Source organism: Pteropus medius, unplaced genomic scaffold (assembly GCF_902729225.1).
Source record: "Pteropus medius unplaced genomic scaffold, Ma_sr-lr_union100, whole genome shotgun sequence".
Taxonomy (NCBI): domain Eukaryota; kingdom Metazoa; phylum Chordata; class Mammalia; order Chiroptera; family Pteropodidae; genus Pteropus; species Pteropus medius.
In genome coordinates this window covers 1,943,857-1,969,829 of record NW_024350922.1, presented here as the reverse complement: position 1 = coordinate 1,969,829, position 25,973 = coordinate 1,943,857, and the positions used below count along the sequence as shown (strand labels likewise).

Sequence of the window (25,973 nt, the reverse complement as noted above, 5' to 3'; positions counted from 1 at the left end):
GCGGGGTTAGCTTCTGGGACCGGCGGCGGTAAAGAGGGCAAAGGCTCTGTTGACGTGCGGCGATCGGCACTTCTCACCCTGAGAGCGACCCTTTTTCTCACTTGTGTGTACAGAAGATGAGCGCTCGGCGAATATTCCAGGAAATTGCTCAAGAACTATACAGTAAGAGACACGCGGGAAGAAGCCAACAACATGTAAGTGTTGTTAAAATAGCAAGAAGATTTCATGCAGACATAAAGCACGTTTGACTAAACACCAAAGCTACCGACAAGCCGTCAGCAGTCACGGCTTCCTTAGCAGAGTCTGGAAGAGGCCTCACGCGTGACGCCCTTCGAAAGAACCTGGTTTGATAAGTCCATAACGAAGGACGTCTGATACAACACTAAAGAGACTGGACTGGCATCTTAGTGACACGGGCTCTTTCAGAAGCACGCTGGGTCCAGGCGATGCTTTCAGTATAGACAAGGATGCTTTTGTGGGTTAAAAGCTGCTTTGTCCAGCATCCCGCACACAGTAGCAGGCACTTAGGAGACGTTGCAAACACTTATGGATCAGATTATAGAGCAAGCATTAGTTGTTGCTAATAAGGCAGATAAATGCACATTAGAAAGGATGCAGCTGGGAGGGGAGGGGGTGCCACCTATGTGGCCCACAGCATGGTCTGAGGGCTCTTCGCAGCCCTGTGCAGACGAGATGTGGCTTTCGAGCCAAGAGAGCAGATATTCGGTTTCCATGACACGCGGCCAGGCCGCTCAGATCTGAATGAAAATGTGTACGAAATACGAAACTTCCATGCTGCTAAGGTATTTTCCACTTAAATGGCAGTTGAGAGGCAAATGCAACAAGCTTCTGATAAAAGGAGTGTTTTTTCAAAGCCAACTTTTAAAAGGGATTTTCACCCAGGAGAGGGTATCCTCTAAGCAGTCATCCGCCCTTCGAAGCACAGGCAGACACACGCGCACAGGCAGACACATGCACAGAGGCCGCTCTGAATGATGACAGATGCCTCCAGTCTCTTCCGAGCGCGGCCGAGGCGGGTTTTCAGCGAGGGGGCAAAGGTCCGTGGCCCGAGGACGGGCCGCGAGGAAGCACTGCGCCGTGCTCTGACGTGGCAGCTGGACAAGGAAGCTGAATTCCTGTCTCCACGCCCCACTCCAGATACGGGAAAGCGGTCACCCGACCTTTCAGATTACTGGCGGGACTTGGGCCCCAGAACGAGGTGATGGCACTTGGCACGGTGTCCGCAGGTGGCGCCACTGGCCCCATGACCCTAAATATGGCTGTTGTTGACTTTTGCAGGAGAAGGACGACACTTACGAAAACAGAAGCACACGTTGCAACTACGAAGGACCGTAGGGGCGCTTCGGCCCTCCGCTCCGTCGCCGAAGGCCTGGCAGCGGCGGCAGCGTCCATGGACGCTCCCCCATCAGCTTTCAATGACACAGTCACAGGTGGACGGAAAGACGGCCGTGCCCGCGGACGGGGACACGGCGGCCAACAGTTACCGGAACACCGAAGCCCAACAAAACACACCTGGAAACCGCTTTTCTAATGTGCTACAAGAATCCTAAGCAGTCTTACGTTTTCAGAACCTGCCGCGTTTACAGCCCTCACCCTGTATTTGTTGCATTTGACATGCGAGCTGTGTGACGGCTGTCATCCTGCAGACGGGAGGCCGCACCGCGCGCCTCGGCATCGGGCCGTGCAAGTGATGGGCCCATTACGCCAACTTGGGAAGGACGGAGGGAGGAAGGAACGCACCAAAAGCTGAGCTAGAAAAAGTCATTTTGCAAAGTGCCTCGGAGCAAAAATGACACCCTGTGGCATCGCCAGGGCCAATGGCGGAATGCAATTTTCTGCCAGGGCGTGCAAAGTGACTTATATCCTGCTACCAACGAACAAGAGCATCAAATGAGAGCAGAGTAAGAATGCAGTAGCCAAAACAGAAAATTCGAAGCAGAGGCCAGAGAAAACGGCAGAACAAATAAGCCACAGCGGACGCTAGAGGTCAGTGTCACGCCCAGAGCCGCAGGGCGGGGAGTGACCCCGTACCAGACAGTGCCTTTGCAATGCTGATTTCTTGCCAGCTGGGGGTGGGGGGGGAGCGGGCGAGGGGCACAGCACGGGCGGCAGGACCAGCTCGCTGAGCACGCAGGTCACGCTGTGCTGGGGAAGCTGCTTCGCTGTCCAAGCCCATGGAAAGTGCCCAAGTGTGCGCCCGTTAGTAAACGTGGATTACAGCCTATTTTATTTCTCTAAAGTGTTTCTTTTAAAATGGTATGAAATGAAGTATATTCTTAGCTTTAAAACCCAGACAGGATTTTTAAATATTTTAAGATCCCTCTGAAAGCGTTCTGTACCGATGGCTTAAATCCTTGATCTCCGAGGAGCATGTAAACGCATCTTATTTGTGTGTGTGTGTGTGTGTGTGTGTAAAGATACAAGCAAGACATGTATGAAAAATTGTGGGGAAAAGCAAAAAGGCAGTATATTCATTTGGTTGACGAAAGATGTATGTGTGTATCTTAGATAATGACACAGAAATTAAACAATTTAAAAGTAAAAAGTAAGATACGGTTGACCTTGAACAGCACGAGGGGTTGGGGTGCCAACTCCCTCTCCCGCCGTGTAGTCAGAAATCCACATACATACTATGACCGCCCTGGAACAGAACCACTAAGAGCCCACGCTGACCGAAGCCTTGCTGATCACAGAAGCAGCCCATGTCACATATTTTATGTTCTGCATGTTATATACTGGATTCTCACAGAAAACTAGAGAAAAGAAACTGTTATTAAGAAAACCATAAGGAAGGGAAAAGACGCTTAATGGTCTTTAAGGGGAAAAATCTGCGTCTAAGGGGACCCGGGCCGTTCGAAGCCGTGCTGTCCGAGGGTCAGTAGTTAGGAATGCTAGTATTCTCTTCTGATATCCCAAGTCAGACTGTCTCGTGTCCTCTCTGGGATACGCACCCCACTCCGAGACCGCCGGCGTGGATAAATGAATGGATGAGAGCAAGCGCGAACACCACCCAGGCGGACGAGGTGCGGGGTTAGACCATTTCCCTCCCTCTTCTGGGAGTCATTACATTACTTCCAGGGCTGCAAATTCACTGTTCTTTGCGTAACTAATTGGCAGATCAAATCCCTCAGATAAACTAGTATTTCATGGAGAATACACCCTCCCCACTGCCAGCCACGGCTGTGTTTCAAAGATTGATTTTTACGCTGAAATTTGGAATATGCTTTCCCAAAGAAAGTAGTGCCACCCCCACGGGTCCCCCGTGAAGTGCCCACTGCACGTGTCTCTCGTCCTCGCATTCACGCATCCAGCAGCCCTGTCTGTCGAGCGTCCTCTTCTGCACGGCCCGGGGCCTCCAGACGCCACCCCTGGTCATGCGGCACTCGTCCTTCCCAGCCCCGCCCTGTCCACGCTCTCGGGCTTCTGCACGTGCTGTCTGTCCCCTCTGACCGGGATTCATCTGGAACTTCGTGAAGCACACCCACTCGCCTGCGCTGGCCCGCACGCCCCCTCCTCAGACGTTGACTCTCTAATGGTATTAGTTTTCCTGCTCTCTGGGCATCCAGAATTTTCAGAGAAGAATTCAGCGTTGGCTGTGTTTAGGTTTGAGTTTCCCACGACAGTGAAGAGACGGTAACAGTGATAACCGGAGGAGTGACGGAGTGTGGCTCTGGTGTGCATGCGCTGACCCTCTCGACAAGACGCAGCACAGGACGCTCAGAGCAGGCCGTCGCTGTCCCTCTGCCGTGCAAGACTTTAGAGACTCGGAAGCCTCGGCTAACAGGCACGGAGCCGAGTCTGTGGAGCCGTGTCACGTAAAACGATGCGGAACGCAGACCCTGCGCCCAGGTTCACATGCAGGACGAAGACGTGAAATTATGGTTATTACCGTTAAGAGTTTCACAGGCAGATGTGAAGGACACCGACAAATACCTCAAGCTGAACTGTGAGCAATGATCAGTAAAGCCACAGGTCAAAACGAAACAACAGAACAGGATGATGAAATAAATCCAACACGTATCGAACCCCAGGGCTGAGACACACAGGCTGCGGCTGCATCCTGTACGTCAGATGAGTCAGCCTCACCACAAACCTCAAGGTGAGCATCGGCCCTGATTTTACAGATGAAACGCTGGGCTTTATGAGAGGCCCAGCAGCGAGGGCTGACCCCCGGCTCACAGGCCAGCCCTCAAAGCCCAACCTCCTTCCACGAGACGCCCCCAAGCGCTACTTGTTCTCAGGCAGATGGGTGCTGTGAGGCTGCAGTGTCTTACTTAGCAGAATGAGAGAGACACCTGCCAACGGCCACCTCGCGAGAAGCACAGGGCCTCGCTTCTGTCACAGGAGTAACCTACTAACCTTTCAGGGAACACGCTATTTAAACAAGGGGTCCCCGACCCCTGGGCTGTGGACCAGCACCAGTACCAGTCCCGTGGCCTGCTGGGAACCAGGCCACACAGCAGGAGGTGAGCGGCGAGCGAGCGAACCTTCATCTGCGTTCACAGCCGCTCCCCAGTGCCGGCATCACCGCCTCAGCCCCGCCTCAGACCGTCAGGCACTAGATTCTCATGGGAACCCCGGACCCCGGTGACAGAAAGGCTGGGGACCGCTGAGTTAAACTCTTCCAGAGCATTAAAAAAAACTGCCAAATTATTTTTCACAAAGCCAACAGAGCACTGATACCAAAACGTGACACAGATAACATCCTCCAAATAAACAAAAGATCAGCTACAGACCAACTATCACTCATCGATAATATTAATGCTGACATTTTTATTCAGAATTTTTGTAAATACGATCTAGTGGTGTGTAACAAGGCTATCCTGCCTACGCCCAGAACTGCAAGGGTGGTACATAGTAGAAAAGTATTTTTAATTTAGTAAGTCAAAGGAGGAAAAAAAACAGGATGACTACCTCCATAGCTGTTGAAAACGCTGGTGAAAAATTCAACAGATTCCTAGTTTTTTGAGCTCTTAATAAACCAGGAGCAACAAAGGATACAGTCTACAACCACAATCTCAACCTGAAAGAAATTCACATTTAAAGTAGAAATGTTTTCATTAAAGTCAAAAACAAGATAAAAATAGCCACCATTTTTTATTAACATTTTCTGGAATTAACTATCAATTCACTTGGACCAAAAAAAAAAGTCTAAAACTGAAAAGGAAGTAGCAAAACCATCTGCAGATGCTGTAACTGTGTATCAAGAAAAGGCAAGAGAATCCATGGAAAAATTATTGGAAAATGAGATTTCAATAAGGTAAAAGATTAGAAAATTGACAGACACAAAAACGTCAATTGCTGGTGTATGTGTACACGATCTTCAACGGAAGAGCTGCTCGGACCACTCGGATGAACCTGGAGGGTGTTGGGCCAGGTGAGTAAGCCAGCCACAGACGAGCACTGTCACCTCCTGTGGCATGGGGACGAGTCCACTCGCAGAGCCAGGCAGCAGAAGGGCTGCGGGCGGCTGGGTGTGGGGGAGGCAGGAAGGTGTGAGCCAGGCTTCCAGTTACAAGGCGGTGGCCCAGCCACAGCTCGCGGCATTGCATTCGCACGGGAGGTCTGCCAAGAGCTCTCATCACACACATAGTAGCAGCAGTGTAAGGTGACGATGCCCACGAACCTGACAGTGGTAACCACGCGCAGTGTGCACACACTAAATCGTCACGTGCACACCTTAAACACGTGCGGTTTTTATTTGGCAATTACACCTCAATAAAGCTGGGGAAAATATTTTAAAATTCTAAGAATGATAGAAGAACAATTTCTGCTTACAATCTCTCTCCTTCTCTCTCTCTCTCTCTCTCTCTCACACACACACACACACACACCATTAGAATAAACCTAACAAACACTGTCCTTTGTGAAGAAAATTCTATGTTACTAAACCATAACTGACTAAACTGGAACACGCATCTTATTATTAACCACGAAGGCTCAACACTCCCTAAATTAATCTGGAGGTTTAACGCAGGGGAACTGGACAAGCTAGTTCTGAAGTCGATCTGCTAAATAAGCCAAGGGAAATGTGGAAAGGACCGGACTGAGGGGGGCCGGGCGCTGTGATATTAAGGTGCACGATGAGCCACAGTGATCAAAACCGTCTGGTTCTGGCACACACGAGACAAAAGCGAACATATTCGGCTCTTACCGTAAAGGTGGCGTTTCAAACACTGAGCAAAAGATGACGCTCCGATAATGGTGTTAGGACAGCAGGCTGGCAGCCCCACCCCTGGAAATGTGTCATACAGATCACCCTCAGCCTCACGTCCTTCAGGCCTGTTCTGTCACCCTCTCAGAGAGCCCCGTCCCTGAGCGCCCTCTTTGAAATGACAGCGCCCAAACCCAGCCCCCTTTCCAGAACCTCCTTTTAAGCGCTCCAGGACACCTGTCGCCAGCGACCTACCCCCAGCACACAGGTGCCAGCAAGTCCTTTCCACACGGGGGAGGCGGCTCCGTGGCCAGGGGACTCAGCAGCCACCCGCCCCCTGCCCCGCACCACCGTCCCCACTGCAAGCTCGGCCCCCAGGGCCACTCGCTCAGGGCTGGAGGCGCACTCAGCAGCAGGGGCGCAAGACAGAGACGGGGAAGGGGACGTGTGTCTGTCCAGTCTCTTTCCCACCTTCCCCTGTCCAAAGAACTCTCCGCTTTGCCTACCGTCCGCACGACTCTAAACCGCTGGGTAAACGTTACGACAAGCATGGGGTCTGAGCGGACCGAGACCCGGGGGACAATGGCCACGAGAAGAAACGGAGGTGTGTCGGTGGCAACGCGAACCCTCGGCCCGACACGATCACACCTTACGACGCAGCTTTTCACAGACGTCTGCGACTGCGATGCTTACAAAATATTAACGGGGTCCTTAAAAACGTCTGGAAGCTCTTAGGGTTTTTGAACCCCAGTCCGAGCTAGGCAGTGAATAAAAACTAAGGCTTTTTAAATATTAACATGTCTTACCTATACCGTAAATAAATTTTATGCAAAGAATGGGCTTAAAGTCATAAGTTTCAGCATGACCCGAAATGCAAACCGCATAAGCTACAACTATGAACTCATGTGACTACATCCAGGAGACAGAGTAAATACGAAGCAAGAGGAAGTCAAAGCACGTCTTGTGATACAGCCTTCATTCAACGCCGCTGAAGAGCAAGGCCGTGCGATCAAAACATCAAAGCCAAAACCGAACGTCACACGAAAAATGACACATGCTGGAACCCAGATGGTCTTCAAAAGGGAAAAACAGGTAACAGCATTTATCATTTTTAGCATCTGGGACAAGAGATGGAAAATACAAAACAGCTATGACACTCGGCATGGACGCACAGGTGGATTAAAAGGCACCTTTTACTGCTGGAGTCAGCCTATAAGCTAATGAATAAATAAATGGTGTGAGCACCACCGAAAAGCAGAAAACAGACCGTTTCAGGCTTTGGTCCCGAGCAGGCGAACCTGGTGGGCCACCGTCAGCCCTGAGAAGGGTCGCTGGACGTCTTTAACACCCACCAAGGACAGACGCTCACCAAGGTGGTGTTTCCCGTGGCAGAGCCCCATCCTTCTCCACTCCGGGCTGTGGTAAGAGGCGCAGGCACCGGTACCGGCCCACACCCTTATGGCTAAGAGGCAACCTGAGCGCACTTACCGTTTTCCACGTAGGGGTGAAAGGGCAAGACCAGGGCGAGGATGACTCTGCCTCGCGTTGGCTCCAAGACACTTCTGATGTCCTTTAACAAAGTCAGGGGCTGGTCACAGCGGTCCAGCAAATTCAGACAGCTGATGACATCATACTGGAACCCTGTATTCTGCCATTCGTTTATACCAAGCACTCTGAAAAAATCAGAAAGAACTGGGTTGATACAAACGCCCTTAAAGACAGCTTAAAAAATAACCGAGAAGCCAGTGAAGGCTCTAACTTCACCTTGTAAATCAAAGTAAACTCAAAATCTTCATTTATATTTGCAGAAAGAAAAGGGTCACGCAAGAAAAAAATTGCAACCATATTTCTTTAAATTTTGCATTTCATCTACTTCCAAATCTCAAGACATATAAAAATTTCTGTACAGGAACTAATTATATGTTTAATAAGCATGACGATACGGTGATAAAAATGATTATAAACCCGGAGCACCGACATCGGTTCATGAACAAAGGGTCAGTCCTACTTTCTACGCTCACTGGCGATTTATTTAATCATAAAATATATCGCATGTTCATGTTTTCTATTCCTATGGTGCCTCCTATTTTTAAGAATGGCTGGGGGTGGTTTAAGATCATTTTCACGTACATCCTGTCCTTTTGAGCACATCTCTGTTCCCAGGGCAGAGATACTATTTCACACTCCAGAATCTTCCTATCTGAATATGTTATAGAAGATAAAGCATAGGACATCCTATTAACTGTGTAAGTTTGTGAAAAGCACACTTAACAAACGGCACTCGGCCTTTAATGTCACTCGCTCTCTCTCACACACACGCACACGCGCGTGCATGCACACACACAAAACAACAAGCACGGGGGAAGATGCAGAGAAAACAGAAACCTTGCGCCTGGCTGACGGAATGTGAAACGGCGCAGCTGCTTCGGAAAGCCGTCTGGCACTTCCCCAAAAAATTAACCACGGAATTACCGTATGATCCAGCAATTCCGCTTCTGGGTATATACCCCAAAGAAGTGACAGCAGGGACTCAAACAGGTCGCTGTACTGTGTGTTCGCAGCAGTGTTATTCCCAACAGCTAAAGGGTGGACGCTGCCCAGCGTCCGCTGACAGATGATGGATGAACAGATGTGGACTACACGGCTGATGGGCTGTTATTCAGCCTTGAAAAGGAAGGAGACTGACTCACGCTGCGGCCTGGGTGAACGCTGAAGACGCTACTTTAAGTGAAGTTCACCAGTCACCACGGAGCAAGTGCCGTGGGACTCCCCCTTTTTGAGGTCCCGAGGAGCCAGAGTCCCAGGGACACAAAGTTGAGGAGTGGGTGCCCGGGGCTGGGCCACGGAGGGACGGGGAGCTAGTGGCCAAGGGTCCGGAGTTTCAGAGGTCTGGAGATGGACGGTGATGGTCACATAACCTGTGAATGTGCTTCACGACGCTGAACCGTACACTTAGAAGTGGTTAAAGTGGTAACTTCTATGTCATGTATTTCTACGATTAAAGAAATTAATTAAAAGCATTTCGAGAACGCCAGATTCCAACGAGGGCACAAGTCCCTGCCTCGGATTTCTCCTTTCCACGTTACGTCTCACCTGCTCTTTTCCTCCCGACAGCCCCAATCCCTTTAGTCCAGAAAAATACTGCCAAGGGAAGACGGTTTCTCTCGCAATTTCCATTTACTTGTAACGTGAAAAGGTTTTAAACTTTCTTTAAATACTATGCTCTCAAGAAGAAACACCTCTAACCCCAGCAAATGCACCCCAACCACTCTCCAAAGTATACCTGTACTTCTTCTTCTGAAGCTGCCATATCATAGTTTCAGACAGCTCTGTGGCATAAATTTCTTCAAAATGAGGGCTCATGATTTTTGTGACTTCTCCATCTCCAGCACCTAAATCAAGAAGTCTATGGGTTTTCCAGTCCGGATTAATTTTAAGCAGTCTCTGAAACTGATCTGGTGAAAACACAAACATTGAGCCTCTTCCTAGCAACCTAGGAAAAAAAAAAGGACAAAAATGGAAGTCTATACAAGGCAGGCACCGCCCCCCAGGCACAGAGCGACCGTGGGGGTTCAGCGCCAGCAGCTTTTTGAACTTATGTTTATTTTACACGATTCTGTGATTAAAACGCATATTATCTTTTATGTGATCAAAAAGCAAAGTTAGTCAAATTACGAAAATCCATCCAGATAGTATCGTTGGTCTTTGAGATCGCACATAATACCCCTCCAAGAGTGGGCGGGGCCAAGGGAGGAATGGAAGGTGGAAAGGGAACGAGATGAGCGGGGAAGAGAGGAAATGAGCAAGAAATTAAAAGACGGATGCGAAGCATTTACGTCTCACAGGAAGGAACGACGGAAGGGGCGACAGGAAACGTGCACCTGGTCACGGAGGGGGCTGGCGGCAGGCGCAGACCACAGCACCAGCCAACACTAAGCAGAAAAACCAAATCGGAGGACGAAAGCCTTTCTGAAACCAAACGATGAGTAAGAAAAAAATAGTTTTCGCATGAGAGACACTAGAGACGAGGGAAAAGACACCAGCGAATGTGCGACACCAGCAAATTCGCACTGGGAAGGCAGAGCACATTCGCGTGTGTGTCGGTCTAGACGTCATGCGATTGGCTGGGTCCTATTATTTCTAAAGATCCTAAAAAGCACTCAGAACCAGCGATGTCACTGAAAACCGGACGGAGAGGAGTTAGGCTGGGGGATCGGAGACTCTTAGAAAAGAGGCTGCAGATCAAACCAAGTCCGTGGAGGCGGCCCCGGGGAGTACATGCAGGCCAGTCGGACGCGGCGCTCCAGCTGCAAACCCTCGCGTCCCCGGGGGGGCGGGGGGCGGTCACACATCCCTCGGTGAAGTGGACGCAGACAGCTTGGCGAGGAAGCAGGGTGGCCCGGCCGCTGAGAGGCCTGCTGGGCAGCCAGAAGCCGCTCTCCCCACACCCCGGAGGCCAAGTGGAAGCCAGCCTAGGAAACCAGGTCACTTGGTCCTGGACGCAGCCACCGGGCACGGTCTCCTTGTCACATAGGGCCGGAGAGACGTGCACCCTGGCACTCTTGGTAACGCTGGCTTCAGGAGAAAATCCAAATTCTGGAGCGCACGTGAGCAAGTCCCCAGCCCCTGCTAAGGCCACAGGGGCGTTTCCGTGAATCTGGGACCGCAGTCACAGTGGCTCTTCTGCCCACAGAAATACTAAACGCCGGGGCGGGGCGGACCTCAGAGACCAGCCAGGACTTGCCCACGACCCTGCTCCCCGCAGAAACCCGCATCTTGGGCAGACAGAGGTTTCCCTCCCCAGCTGCGCCCCATCCAGCAGAGTGACAGGCTAAGTGGGCAGACCCAAGGGAAGGGGCTGAACCTACTGGACAGCGTCCAGAACTTCGCGCAGGAGCCAGTCAGGCCGAGGCAGGGACGGAGGTCATGGGCAGCCCAGCTTGGGGACCCTGCTGGCAATGTCGGCGCGGGCTTGCCACAAGACCAAAGTCAGTTGTGACATGGTTCTCTAGCTTCAGTTTTCCCAGTTACAAATTAACAGGCTTCCCCGGCCAGCTCTCTGGGATGTACGAACTTTGCCGTAACAATCACAAAGTGCAAGGGGTCACCCGAGGCCAGAGCATCGAAAGGCCTCAGGGGAGAAGCGCTGTCCTAGTTCTGAAGACCATGAGCAGCAGAGGCTCCATGAAGTGATCAGAACTGTCCAAAATAAACCAAAGTCCACTGAGCACAGTGTTTCTCAGCCAAGGCCAGCTTTGTCCTCTAGGGGTCACTGGGAGAAGGGGGGAGAATTTGGGGTGGTCACAGTGGCTTAGTGGACAAGACCAGAAGAGTCAGACTTCCCGCACTGTGGGTGGCGGTCCCCACAAGGCAGAACGAATCCCACTGGACACGCCGAGACGCTGCCTGGCTCAGCGCGGGGGATCCGGCTGGTCGCCCCACGCAGGTGGGTGGCCCCCTCCCTGGCCTCGACTCCCCAGACTCCCCACCGTGAGTGACAGCCGTGGATTTTTTTTTTAAGTTTCAGATGACCATCCTAGGTTCTCTGGCCACCGCCTAAATTCCCTCTGGATTTAGAGTCCACAGAGCAGGTGCGCCCCCTTATAAATATCTTCCTTATAAAATGCACTCTGAGACGGCTCGCAAGCCCCGCCTGCTTGGCCTTCCCCTTTCCAACGCAAAGGAAGTCTGATAAGCATCTTACTGGCTTTATTCAAGAAGGTGCCATAGTAACTGCTTCTGTAGGAAACACCCACCCATGATAACCCAGCACCGCCTCGAGTGGGAAGTACCACTGGGCTCAGCTGACTCTCAGGGCACGGGGCAAGTTTTGTTTCTGTTTTGGGGGCGAGAGAGGATGAAGGGTGAAAAAGGAAACCGGAAGTGCTGAGGATAAGGGAGGCCAGAGGGCCGTTCTGACTGTGCTGCGTCTCCGGCCAAACTGGAATCCCACGCAGGGGGTCCCAGGGCCCGGGGTCAGGGCGCGACAACACCCACATTATATGTACAACGCTAAACATAAGGACAGCGAGGGGATCCCATCTTTCGTTCCTTTCAAAAGGTTAAAAATCACAGCTACAGTGACTTGTCTGCTTTCCAATGAAAAAATAAATGGAATAGAACAGAAGTTCAGTGCAGCCAATTTTAGGAACAAAATGTGAGACCGAGTAGTATAAACTCAGCTACCAACAGAAAAATAACTGTCTGCTAAAGCCACCTTAAGGCAATTTCACAAAAACAATGAAGAAAGTCAAGAGATCTTGAGAAATGGCTCGCAGTGCCTGAAAACATCTTGAAGGACCAGACGATACACTGGGATGCAGACACTCAGCACGAGCCGGCTCCAAGCCCCAGGGGAAAGTCGCGGCCCCACCATGGTCATCAGGGGCGCGCGGGCGTCTCACGCGAGCCCTGCTGCTGTTCTCTGGTGCTCGGGACTCTTGGGCCTTGGGGTGTTGGAAAGTGTAGCCAAGGAATGATGAGACATAACCCAGAGTTTTTCCCATGGACGTGAAGGAGGAAGCCACGCCAAGGGCAGAGGCGGCCACGGCAAGTTCACCGATGCTGGCGACAGACGCGGGCCCTCCACCGGCAACGAGCCGACCGTGCTGAGAGGGCCCACTGTCCACGCTCCTCACTACTCAGCAGCGTCCCCGGGAGCTGGCTGGGACCGCAGACCCAGGCCCCGCCCGGCCCTGCGGACTCAGAACCCGCATGTCAGCCAGACCCCCAGGATCCCGTGCACATAAAAGCCGGGGTGCGCTGCCCTCGCTGACCCCCCAGAAACGCAGGCAACGAGGCTGCTCATCACGGGACGGCAGAGGCTGCGGCCAGCAGAGGGCTGTCGCTGCAGGGTGGTCACCCCTGGAATGAGACCTCTTTCCTTTTTCCTTTTCTTTTTGTAAAGGAAAAACATCCGAGATGCACTTACCCATTGATAGATGTTCTAGACATGAACAGGCTAAACACGGAGGACACAAAGGAGTGATACAGCTGGATGAAGAGCCAGCCCGACTTCTCGATGCTGTTGTTTAAGAAGATCTGGGTCCCCTGATCGAGGTGACTCTGAACGAACACGGCCTGCAGGGACTCGCAGAGCTTCTCTCTGTTGCACACGTACCACTGAAAGGGAAGACGAGAGGTGAGAACGCACAGCCGCCCGTTACCTAAGACGTCCAGGAACACACTCAGAAGCCCGAGCTAGACCCGGATGCCAGCACAGTGGTCTGCAGGCGCTTCTGGGGACAGCCTCGCCTCTGACTCCCGTGACCTATGAAGGATAAAATGCTTCCTCGTGGGTAAGTTCTTCACTTCTCATGCCGCTCAGGGTAGGGACGGAGCGCGGGGGAGGGGGAGGCCACCGGGGTCACTAGGCAGCAGGGCTAGGCCGCAGTCCAGGTCTTCCGACCCCGGCCCAAGCCCCGGGCCCGAGATCTGAGACCTTTCCTTCACTGAGATGCAACATAAGAAGGTCATGACCGGCACTGTCAACCTTGTTTTTCAGGTAAGAAAACAGTCACATAATGCAATGATTTCACTCAATGCCACCAAACAATCAACGCAGAGTAAGAACAAGTTTCGACCCCCAGGGACCGGATCCTGCCTTTCCTCCTGCAGGCTCCACGCAGGCCTGTACAATAGGGAGGGACACTTGACCAGGTCATATGCCGTCCTCACAGACAGGGCAAAATGTGCTTGACAGTAAGAAGTTACCTGAGGTCACACTGAGATTAACGAGAAGACAGACGCCAGCCTAAGAACCAGATTTCCGGGACTAGGCTCTAAGTAGAATATACTTTTTAGAACAAAATGTAAACCCCTACTGTGCATGAATTTAATGTTTGCCGTTTGCACTTAGAGCAGGTGTCCCAGAAAAGGGGGAAGTCGCCTGAGAGGGCGTTGGCTGGGTCGGGCCCACATTCGAGGTCCCGCTCTGCGTCCCTGTGTGGGCTCAGGCCAGGCACTGGGCCTGCACCTCTCCTCGGCCACCTGTGGACTGAGGCACCAGTGCAACCTGCTCTGGTGGGTGCTGAAGGGCGGAACGTGGCAGCATGAGCGGATGCTCGGTGCAGACCAGACACCAAGAGCGGGCGGACGATGGCGTGTCAGCTCCGCAAACACAGCCTGATCAATGACAGTGAGCCCGACGGACACCGTGAGGACCACTCTCAGCAGGCTGGTCACTGGCAACCCGTGGTCTAAGAAACCATCCACATGCCCCGGTAAGGAGCCCCGTGGAGCTTGCTTCCCCTGACAAACGTGACTGTTTGTCAGCGGTAGGGTCCCGTGGCTGCCTGCACAACAGGGGACCAATTTCAAGTTTAGAGCCATCCTAGGCTCGCTAGATGTTGGCAGTGGCACAAAAAGGGACCCGTTAGGAACCGGGACACACGGGCGAACAGGCCCATTAAAATTTCGAAGGCTGACTGATCTTTTCACAAACCCCAGGCTGTAAACTGGATAAATCAAATATTTCCAACTGTTAACTGAGTTAATTTACCATTTAAACACTCACCAGAACTGCTTGGACCTGAAGACTCTGTTTCTTTTTCCCCCTCTATAGACAAGCGACGCAGCTTCTTACTTTCACTGCGTACACTCCCCACCCCACCCCCCACCTCCTGCGGTCAAGATCGATTGCTCTTGATCATTAACTGATTTTAAACTCGCTGTGCCTCCGGCTGCAGTGCAGGTCCAGACCACTGGTCTGGGCGCCCGTGGCCTCGTGGTGCGCACTCTGAACTCTGCAGTGCTATGCCACACTCGCTTTCGGTTTTATTCTCTGAAATGATGACGCGAGATGCGAGCCAGGCCCCTGGTAACGGGCAGTCAGGTACACCTGTTAATGTGGACGAGAAGCCAGTCAGGGGGACCCGGGGGGCTGAGCCCTTGCCCCGCACGTGGACGGACAGCGAGGGCAGCAGCGGAGCCTGACCTCCGGGACTAAGCAAGGATCGGCGCCACCAACCCCAAACGCTGCTTTCCAGTGTCAAAAGGAAAACGCGTTTCCGACGGCGTTTCTCTCAATTCACCACGCCGCGTGTGTGGTTGGCCTTTGCGGCCACACCCGACTTTCAGAGAAGAAACCGCCTGCTGAGCGCTGCAGAGGAAAAAGCAGTAAAGCCCTTCTCCGCGGAGATAAAGGCTGAGTCCACGTTTCTCCCGACCGTTTGCGTGCTAGAAACGTCGGCTCCATGACAGCGTTCTTCACAATCGCCAGAAAGTGGCCCGAGAGGCCGTCAACAGATGGATGGGCACGCACCTCGGGACTCGCCCACACGACGCAGTATCAATCAGCCTTGACGAGGGGCGAGGTGCTGGCAAGGCCACGACCCAGAAGAACCTTGAAAGCGCTGTGCCCAGTGAAACAGTCCAGGCACAGACGGCCACAAGTATACGATTTCATTTACCTGAATGATCCGTTACAGGCAGATCCAGAGCCAAGGGTGGCCAAGGGTTGGGGGTGCTCTGCTGATGGATATGGGGTGTCCTTCTGGAGTGATGGAATGTTCTGAATTTAGAGAGATGACGGTGGTGAGTATACTCATACTCTGTGAGTATAAGGACCTTAAGGGATGGATTTTACGGCACGTGAATTATATCTCAATGAAGCTGTTATTATTATTTTTAAAAAATATGCACACACATCTAGGCCTTTTGATCTTCCAGAAATTTAAAGTAGTTTGAAAATTTAAGTGACCAAGCAAACCTGTTTAAAAATGCAAATTTTTAATGCAAATCTGATCATGTCACTTCCCTGCCGCAAGGAAGTCGAGGAAGTCGTAAGATAAAACCCAAAATGCTCAATGCTGCTTATAGGCCCAACACGATTTGTCTGCTCTGCCACAGCCTCCCCTGGGACAGTCCCAACGAAGCCATTAACACCCGGTCACTGAGCTGCACTGCTCCGCCCCTCTGTTCCGGAAGGTCCCGACCCAGGCTGTCTCACATGGCATGTGCTCTGTCCCCTGCCTTGCCCTGCTCCCTCTTCACCCAACTGATCGATTCAGCCTGCGCCTCTGTTCTTCAGCCGCTGCCCCCAGCGGCCCCCGTCCCCGCTCCCCCCGCACACCCCGCAGGTCTCCCCGGTAACTCCGTGCCCACTGACTGCACGGCGCACAGGGCTGCACGACCAGTGTCCATCTTCCCGGGCAGGCGGCGAGTCTCACAGGCAGGGACCGCGGCTGACTTCGGCGCCTGGCACAGAGGCGGGTGAACAAGTGTTCGTCCGTGAATTACTGCTGAAATCGCAGGCAGCCTGACAGAATTTGGAGTTCCTCAGCAAACCCTGGAGGGGACATAAGGGTGACCAGCTGTCACTGGGTTTCTGTCCATTTCTGAAACTCCAAAGGTTCTGCAAGGCCTGGCTCGAACCCGGTTCTGCACAGTGGCTAAATCTGTCGTCCACCACGAATCACGCTGCCACCGCGAGCCGCGAAGGACGACGCTGGCTGAGCGGCTGCCTGACACCCGCAGCTGGCCAAGGCTCCGCTGTCCAGCCGCCACCCCAGACTTCTGAGGGACAGAGGCCCCGGCCCCGAGCAGCCCCAGCGGATTCAGGCTCCTGTTCCAGGTACACGTGTCTTTCAGAGTCTCTTTCAGAGAAGTTTCTCTTCAGCTCTTCACTTTCAGAAAAGCCAACAGGGCTCTTCTGCCGGATTTAGAGGAAAGAAAACCTGACCTCGACAGCCACTAAATTATCTCAGGCCAAAGTCCCCAGCCTGGGCACTGCCGCCCTGGGGCTGGGTGGCCCTTGCTGCGAGCCATCCTGCCAGCTGTAGGATGTTCGGCTGCAGCCCTGGCCTCCACCCACCCAACGTCAGTAGCACTGCCCTGGATGTGACAACGCAAAATGTCCCGGGCACTGCCACATGTCCCCCGGGAGGCAAAACCACCACTGCTTAAGAACTCCGACGTGGCTTACCCAGAAAACGCCACAGCGCTGACTCTCCAGCAGTCTCGCTGCCCTGGCTCGGCAGCGGCCTAGGGGAGTGAAAAGATGGGCTCGCTGGCCTCCAGGGACCTCCATTCCAGGGCGGGGGGAAAGGGGCCCAAGAGAAACAAGTAACGGAAGTACGATCTTGACCAGGCCTTTCGCGCTTTAAACGGTCACCTTGCCCTCAAGGGCAGAGGCTAACTAGAGGGAGAATCGTGGGGGCCTGTGACCCTCTCGCGGTCCCCTGGAGTTCCCTCCGAGACAGCCCAGCTCTAAGGAAAAGCTGTGATGAGCCGGCAGCGCGGGTGGCCCGTCTGCAGGTGAGTTCTCCGTGCCCCGCAAAGCCCACAGGACTAGGGTGCAGCAGGAACAGGGTGCCACGCCTGCTCAGTCTCTGGGTGGAAGGGCTGCCTGCGGCTCTCCTGGAGGGCTGGGCACATGGTGTCAGAAAAAGCCTCGTCCTAGCATCTTCCTCTAAAGCTCACTCAAACTGTGTTCGGTCTAAGTAAGGAAATCTCTCAAACAAGTAGCTATCGATTCAGCATTATGCCACGCAGTCATCTGCTGACGCTCAGTGTAAAATGCAGTGTGACAACTTAACATGACGTCTCCTAACGACAGCCAAAGCAATGTCATCTCCATCTGCGAAATGACCGCAATGCTACTAACAATTAGCCAAACAGCAACAGCCAGGTCAGGTCGGCGACAGGAGTTCTCAGTGTGTGTTGGACACTATTATCTAACCAAAGTAGCTCTAGGCCATCAAAGATTCCATCATGCCATGAGCATCTCCTAGTCTTTATATAACCTTGGCTGATGAATCACTCTTTCAAAGTAGAAACACAATTTTCCCATAAAATTACAACTGCTTATCAGACTGAAGGATACAGTTAAGTTTTCTCAAAATTATTTTTTGGAGTTCCTCAACTCATCAAAAATGAACTGTTTGAAATTTAGTCCAGAATATAAAGGATCTGAACACATTAGTAGAAGTAGAAAGTTATTTTAAACACCAACTTCCTGACTTGGGGTAACAGGGTATAACACAAAATATATTTGGTCTTTATCCCGGGTTCCAGGCACAGAGCCCCTCAAACCTCTTGAGGGATAAGAGTAATTTTTGTAATTAGTGAGATGGGGTGGAACTTTCAGCCCACCCTCCACCTCCGGGGCGGAGGTGGGTGGCAGGGGCTGGAGGCTGAGTTCTGTCCCCAAAGGCCAAGGAAGCAATCTCGCCTGATCATAAAACTTCCACGAACCTCCCCACGGCAGGTTCAGGCGCCCACCTGCTGCACTCGCTGGCGTGTAGGGAGGGTGGCGTGCCCAGCGAGGGCACAGGAGTGCCATGCCACCCTGGCCCTCCACGTGTCCGCCCGCCTGGCTGTTCCTGTAATAAACCACTAAATTCAAGTCAGGTATCTCCCTAAACCCTATGTGAGTCGTTCTAGCAAATTGCCTAACCTGGTGCAGGGATGGGAACCCCAGAATTTGTAGCCACATCGGACAGAAGCCTGGGTAGTCCGTGACTCTGACTGGTGGCCAGCAGCTGGAGTGAGCGCGATCCTGTGGGACCGAGCCTTAAACCTGGGAACACTAAACAGAGCTCGACTGTAGGCTACTCAGGTGGCGTCAGAGACCTGGAGAAGCAGCTGGTGTCAGAAAAAAAGGCACCGCAGGTAAGAAATTTTTTGCCACCCTGAAACTTGACGAAGAGCATGCACAAACAGGAGGAAGGCCAGCACCCGGAGCCGCGGTCCCACCTCGTCGGACTCAAACCGCAAAAGTTCCACCTAGTGCTGCTGCCTCTCGCCACCAACTTCCCCGTCCAGACTAGGGCCACGAGAGGGGACAACTCCCTTCTACGGAGGCAGCAGGTCTCCAAGGCGGGCGTCAGGAAGCAGTGGGAAGGCCTGGGCCTTGAAACCTGGCAGACCGGGGCTCAAAACCCAGCTCTGCCGTCTACGAACTGCACCCCCGAGCAAGTTTCACCTCTCTTGGCCTCCGCCTTCTGTCAGTAAGATGAGGGTGTACCGCCTACCCCGCCGCCCCCGCCGAGTTGTCATGAGGATCAGAGGGGGTGATCCTGAAAGTGCCTGGCACACGAGAGAACCCCAATCAGTGTAGATGTCCTTCCCCTTCTGGTCCAAGGTCCACGAAAGCTGGTCAGAGGAAACCTGAACTTCAAGGGGATCCCTAAAGCCACACTTTCGGTTTGGGCACTCAGCCATTCTCAAAAGCAGTGAGTCACCAGACCCGAGGCACTTAGTGCCACCAAAAACCACCAGAAACGCTCCACGGCCAGCGTCCCTGAACACAGAACCTTTCCTACTACAGGGTGGTCAGATCCGGCCGATGACATCGACCTTGACAGCTAAGGATTCAAAAGTCACATTTTAATCACTTCTCAGCCTTTCAGCTAAGATCGAGTGAAGTAAAAATCACACTTTGTTTCTGCAATGCAACCGCATCAGTCCACACACCTCCCCACGGACACTGTGCATCTAAGCACGGCGCGGGCGCAAACACTCAAACCAGCCACAACCTTTCCACTAATGATACAAAGCTACCCAACGACCTCTTCACGTGGGCTTTCGATGTGCATGACGAGGCACGCACACGTCCATCCAGGGGATCGATTTCTACAGGTTAGGTGAAGTTGCTTCAGCTTTGATTTCATAAATTACTGGCAGTCTCCACTGCAAATCCTCACTCACTGCTAGTGTTTTACAATCCTGGCATGTGAACAAAGCCTCAGAGGAAGTTGCCATCCTTGCCTAACTCACACACCACAAACTTCGGCTAGCGTTTGCGGGGCCGTGTGTACAGAGTTGGGTCTTGAAGGTCTCCTGGGCCACCTTTGAAGGGGCACTCTGTCAAAGGCCCCTGGGATGCCCTGCACTAGAGATGACAGTGCTCTGGGAAACTGAAGCGAACACCTGTTCAGGGTTCAGCGCAGGCTGTGAGGAAGGCAGGGAGCTCTTTCCTAAATCTCTCTGGTATTTGGCTGCAAGGCCTCCAGATCCTCGAAGGCAGCTCAGAGGACACGAGCCCGTGGGTGTCCTCTGGAGAACTGGCTGACGGCACCCAGCTCTGTTAACTCAGGCCTCACTCTGGTCTGCCCTCGTGCGGGTAACTGGGGGTCAGGGGACAGAGACCGACTGTGTCCTTTAGCGCCACCTTTGACCTCTGACTGTGACGTCCAAGTATTTTTTCATTTGGGAAAAAACCCAAACCATTTCAATTCTATCTTGAATCTATCAACACGTGTGGCATAGCACAGTTCTGAGCTTATGTAAGAAGACGAAAAACTGAAGTGAGATACACACGTACTTAACGATTCTGGATTTTGAACGCTATTTGTGCCTGTAAAAAAAAAAAAAACCTTGCAGTATGTTATCTGGAGGAGGTGTCCTGGCTTGGTTCTAGAGAGTTCCATAACAATTCTCTCTTCGCTCCATCAGCTGAGAAGCTGTTGGATGACTGTTATTACCAGGAACCTAGTTAGTGGGGCCTCGCCCAGGTCCTTTCAAGTTTCAGTAGCTCTGAACAGTCGCATTAACTCTAAGTGCTGGGTGCAATGCATCAAAAAGATCCAAAGACCTTTCTCCTCCGTACTTCCTTCTTAAGTTCCCAGTCGGCCAATACTGAAAAGTGACATAACTAGTTTCTCCCCAGTGAGTCAAGCTACCCACCTTGCAACCTGTGATTAAGAACCTGCTGATTAAGGAAGCTGAAATCTTCTCTGGGGAAAACTTTTTTCCGTCAAAGGGTCAGGCAGTAAATATTTCTGGCTTGCAGGTCACAAAGTGGCAACCGCCACTGGTTGCCTGGCAGCTCTCTCAGACAGCAGGTGAACGAATATGACGGCTCTGTTCCCACAAAACTTTATTTATGGACAGTGAAATTTGGATTCCATACAAGAAATTTTCACATGCTACAAAACAGTGTATATTTTCGCAGCCATTTAAAAACATAACCTGCTTCGCAGGCTGTGAAGAAAGGTCACTGGGCCGGAGCGGAGAGGGCCCGCAGGCCACGTGGCTGCTCGGAGAAAAGCCCTCCTGTGCTCGGCGTCTGGCTCGCCCCATGCAGAGTAATCTGTCGTGAAGCTGGCACACTGGACCGGTTATTACAATGGCGCTGCTACCGTAGTTTCCCGGCTGCTTTAGCTCAAAAGCCTTGCCTCCCCGGGCCTCGGTCACTAAACGGCAACACTAATTCATAAACAGTGCCCGCGTGGTGCCGAACCCCGCATCATGCTGTTAATAAAACCACAACAAGGAAAACCTGTGCGAAGTATGGCTCATTCGAATCCATAATCCTCCTTTCATGCAACTCCGAAAAAATCATATGTGGCTGGCTATGGCACCCACACCCCCAAACGAACACCGGGAGACCCTGAATAGAAGTAGTCATTTGAAGGGGGAAAAGAAACATTAGAGTTAAGTTACTTCGCAAGCAACAAACTGTGTAAGGCAAATCCGGGATCCTGGGAGATAAAGCAGAGGGGACGTCGCCCATTTCACTCGACCTCGCTGAGATTTCCCGACACGTGATTCTGCTGCTCACTTTAACCTTTACTCGTGGACGTTTCCATAATGGGAATGTATCACCCGAAATAACATCTGGATTGATTATTCTAAGGAAAATAGCTAATCTCCCCCTAAGAATTCAGGAAGCACCTGGTTTTTTGTCACCTTGGAGAAAGTAGCTGTCAAACTATTAGTGCAACTGGTTAAAACACACTCACTCACATACACACATTTCCGAAGCACCTGGAGCCAGTCTTAGCCTTCCTTAGAACATGACAGATTCAGCTTTACAAGGTATGACATTAGAAAGCAGCCTCTGTTAACAGGAAATATTCTGAGACTATGGCTACAGCTATGTTCTACGTAAGGTCCGTAAAAATCAAAGCACTTAAACAGGTTTTCAATTTTTAAAATATGTCCGATTTTATGAGCACTGAAAACGTATCAAGTATGTTGCGGCAGAGGCGCCCACGACACTTGTTAGAATAAACACCTACAGCTTACGAGACTCGACCAGAATCCACGTCAGTGTCAACAGGCTTCTCTTTATCCCATCCACAACTTCATCTACCAACTACTGAAAATGGCATTTCTAATTTACCATTTTACACCATTACTCATGTTTCAGATGTGACATTCTGGTCACCATACACCCTCGTTACAGTACTTTAGAGTTGTTTATCTAAAAATGACTAGTGTAAGTAATCCACAGCAAAGAATGTGGTTTTACAACCTGAACCTGCCTACTATCTTTATGTACACGCCTAATAACATCATAGGAATTATCACCTAACGAACTGTAATAGCTGCGGGATTACAAAAAAAAAAAATTACGGAAATAATTTCCCTCAAAAATAGAAAAAGGGCCACTATAAATATTTGCTAAATAAAAACTAAATGCTACTTTTCTGAATGAATTGCGTTCACGCTCTAATGTAATTCTTTACTTTCATTAAAACATATGAGATCAACTCTCCGAACACCCGGTATAATAAGAAAAGCAACACAGAGAAATGAGAAATCTATGAAAATGATGAGACAAAATGGGGAATAACTGGAAAGGCAAGCTGCACTCTCACTGCTAGAGCTCGTAAGCCCGCACTCTGGCAGAGTTCAAGAGCCTCTTTTCAATGAACGGAATGTCAGGGGCGAACTGTCTCTTAATTCTACAGCTGACCTGTGCATACTCCTTTACGCGGCACAGAACCAAGCTCAGGAAAAGCCCACCCAGCCGGTCCCACTGCATCAACTACAACTCTGAAAATGATTCCCTGCTGCCCAGATCTGGTTGAAACACCCTGCCGGAACAGCCTGCCTCAGCCCCCTCCTGACCACGGCTTTCCAGTCAGACACCAACGTCAGAGTTTGAAGCCGGTCTCGCAGGCTGGGTGGGACGCGGGCGAGGACCTGTCAAACGCATTTTCTAAGTGCTTGGGGGAAATGTCACCGGGACAAGCCCGGGGAGCCGGGTGGCTGGCGAGGCACGGCCGCGTTTCTTTATGACCCTTTGTATGATCACGGATTCCACCAGAACAAAAAGAGGGGCCGGCAGGCCGGGGGCAGGGAGGGCGTGCGGGGCGGCGGGCTGGGCCGCGTCTGTCGCAGGGGAGGCCCGGTGCCGGGGCCCCCGGCCGCGCAGACCCCGCGGCGGCCGAGCGTGCGCGGCCAGCGAGCGCCTGGGGCGCGGGGACAAGGCGGGCCCGCGGCGGGGACACGGGAGGCCGCGGCCGCCGCGCGGGGAACAAAAGGCGCCGCGGGGCCCGGGCGAGCGCCGCGCGGGGAAACTGCCCGGGCCGAGGCCGCGCCGCCGCACAATGGCCGGGGGAGCGCGGGGGGCCGGGGGTGCTGGGAGGGCCGGACCGCCACGCCCCCGGCCCCGGCCCCGGCCCAGGCCCGGCCCGGCCCGGCCCGGCGCGTACCTGGTGGTTCTCCTTCCCGCCCGCGGCCGCCGCCGGCCCGCCCGGGCCGCTCGTCATGTTCACGTACAGGGAGCGCGAGAGCGGGCTCCGCAGCGTCCACATCCTCCGCGCCAGCCACACGGACGCCAGGCTCAGGCTCAGGCTCAGCCAGCCCGCCAGCCGTCTCATCGGGGACCGCGCCGCCGCCGCGCTCACCGCCGGCGCCGGGGCGAGGAGCGAGAGGCACCGTCGCCTGCGGCCGCCGCCGCCCGGGCCCGAGCCATCGCGCCCGACTCGCCCATCCAGCCCCTGCAGGGCCGAGGCGGGGGTGGGAAGGGGCGGGCGGCGCGGCCTCCCCGCCTCCCCCTTCCTCTCCGCCCGCGGAACGCCGCCGCCCGCGGCGCGGGTTTCCACCCGGAGCACGTATGGGCGCGGGGCGCGTGCTCGCCGCGCCGCGCTCCCCCCACCCAATGAGCGGCGCGGGTCGGCCGGGGGGCGGGGCCGGGCGCGCGCGCGTTCGCGGGCGGCGGGGCTCCCGGCCGGGGAGCGCAACCTGGGCCTCCCGGGCCCTCCGCGTGGCGGCCGCGGGACCGTCCTTCCTCGCCCTGCGGTTGCCTCAGGGCCGCTCATCACGACCCCGGCCGGACTTCCACCCGGGCTCCCCGGTCGTGCAGACTGGCCCGGGGCTCCGGAGGGGCAGGCCACCCCCTTCGTGCGTCCGGACACTCAGACCGAGTCCTCGCCCGAGACCGCCGCGGCCAGTTCTCCGCTGTTACTGGCTCAGCTGCGCGGCTCCCTGTTTACATTCAGAGCCCAGGAGCCAGACCCCACCCCAAGGGCCGCGAACCGCCAGGAATCTGGGGGAACACCACCCCAGCCCGTTCCCCAAGCCAGGCCAGGTTACTGGTTTCTAACAACCATCAGTGAAAACTCTGCCTTTGTTGGAAGCTACTGCAGCTGGGGCCTCTGTAAGTTATGGTGTATTGACGACCCTGTCCCCAGAATGAAGACCTCAAATGGGAGTCCCTGGCTTCTGGTTTCCTGGAACTGGCAGGCGGAAGTTGGGCACAACACTCAAAGCAAACTAAGCTCTGGGAGCAGTATTTATCCGGATGTTTCTTTGATCATTTATAGCTCGGGGAGACCTAGCGATGTTTCAAAACTGAAGGGTTACACTGTGTTCCTGTGTCTGAAGCTCTTCCTGCTGCTCCCCAAACTGCAACTAAGGAGTAACATTTCATGGTTCTCTAACATTAACACCTAACTAGGTTTGTTTAGAAAACGCTCTTAATTGAACCGCACTAGAAATAATGTAATACATTTTATCTTAGTACAAAAGAAATCAACCTTTCTGTTAAACTCGTGTTGCACTTCAGAGACTCATTTCTGGAACAGCAAGCCGCTGATGTGGAACATGTTTATTAGCTTCTAAGATTCTCAGCTTGGCACCTTTTGCTAAGATGGATATCTTGTTGCCTAATTTGACAGAGGCTATAACAACAACAACAAGGAATGGGTGAGATGGGAAAGGGGCCGAGGGTACTTGGCGTTTTCTTTTTCCAGTATATTCCCCGACAGCTTCTTGCCAGAACACCAAAGAGCTGACTAAATCTAGTTCCAACCTCTGCCTGGCCCCAATCATCAAAAAGGAACTATGGCAAGTCCAAATAACTCAGTTTACCGTGTCACCTCTCTCTCCTGTCTCTTGGGATCACTGTCGGAGGTAAAGCAACTCTGTGCCAAAAGAATCCTTCATGTTTTTAGAGAGGCTGAGTTGGGGAGAGGGGTGAAAGCAGCAAGAGCATATAAAATGACAGATTTCATTTCTGAAAACAAAGGAGACAAAAAAGGATGCTCCACAACTATAAGCCTGAAGAGCTGTAGCTCAGAGACTGCAAAATGTGTCACACGAACAAGCAGCAATTGATAGTCGCTGTAGTCTGAAGGATTGGGGGCCAGCTGACTGCCAAAGAGCCTAGCATCTCAAAAGATTTTCCCTTTATACCTGAGCAGAGGGCCTGGAAGAATAAGTCACTCATACATTATAATACTTTACAATAATCACAAAATACTCAAACATATGTTATTTACATTCAGCAAGCACAGGAAGAACCAAAGCACAGCATGATCAAATGATTTGCCTAGAAGCAGCAGAGCAGATTCAATAGCAGACCTTTTCATAGAACCCAGCATCCCAGCTCCGGGTCCTTCTATCCATCTGAGGAGCCTCGCTGTCTCTCTCTTCTCAGAGAGCCTCCTGAATTACAAATGAGGAGGAAGGAAAAACAGCAAAAGTAAACATACTAAGCAGAAGTTCAGATTGCCCTCCGGGACTGCCCCCTTCCTTCATCTACTAGAATGTCACTATTGTATATTGAAACCTCAATTATCCATCACAGAGAGGGGAAGAGGCACAGACCTCCTCCTCCCCC

General features: G+C 52.7%; 2 protein-coding genes across 4 annotated transcripts in view; one reads left to right on the top strand and one right to left on the bottom strand.

Moving 5' to 3' along the window:
- IGSF6 (immunoglobulin superfamily member 6) overlaps positions 1-1,968 on the top strand; it is a 6,122-nt gene extending 4,154 nt beyond the window's left edge. Inside the window, exons 5-6 of the mRNA XM_039840238.1 lie at positions 114-194; positions 1,300-1,968. Coding sequence (XP_039696172.1) covers positions 114-194; positions 1,300-1,356 — 138 coding nt within the window. The 3' untranslated portion in view covers positions 1,357-1,968. The remainder of the gene's footprint in view (positions 1-113; positions 195-1,299) is intronic.
- Positions 1-23,871, bottom strand: part of METTL9 (methyltransferase 9, His-X-His N1(pi)-histidine) — a 31,602-nt gene extending 7,731 nt beyond the window's left edge. The window contains exons 1-4 of one of the 3 annotated variants that reach the window (XM_039840236.1): positions 23,563-23,871; positions 13,107-13,297; positions 9,459-9,668; positions 7,664-7,848 (exon numbers count right to left, since the gene is read on the bottom strand). In XM_039840236.1, the coding sequence (XP_039696170.1) occupies positions 7,664-7,848; positions 9,459-9,668; positions 13,107-13,297; positions 23,563-23,730 (754 nt within the window). In that variant the 5' untranslated portion in view covers positions 23,731-23,871. Of the gene's footprint in view, positions 1-7,663; positions 7,849-9,458; positions 9,669-13,106; positions 13,298-17,099; positions 17,220-23,562 lie in introns of those variants that run through there. The other 2 variants (XM_039840235.1, XM_039840237.1) reach the window with 2 other exon arrangements.
- Positions 23,872-25,973: the final 2,102 nt, after the last annotated feature.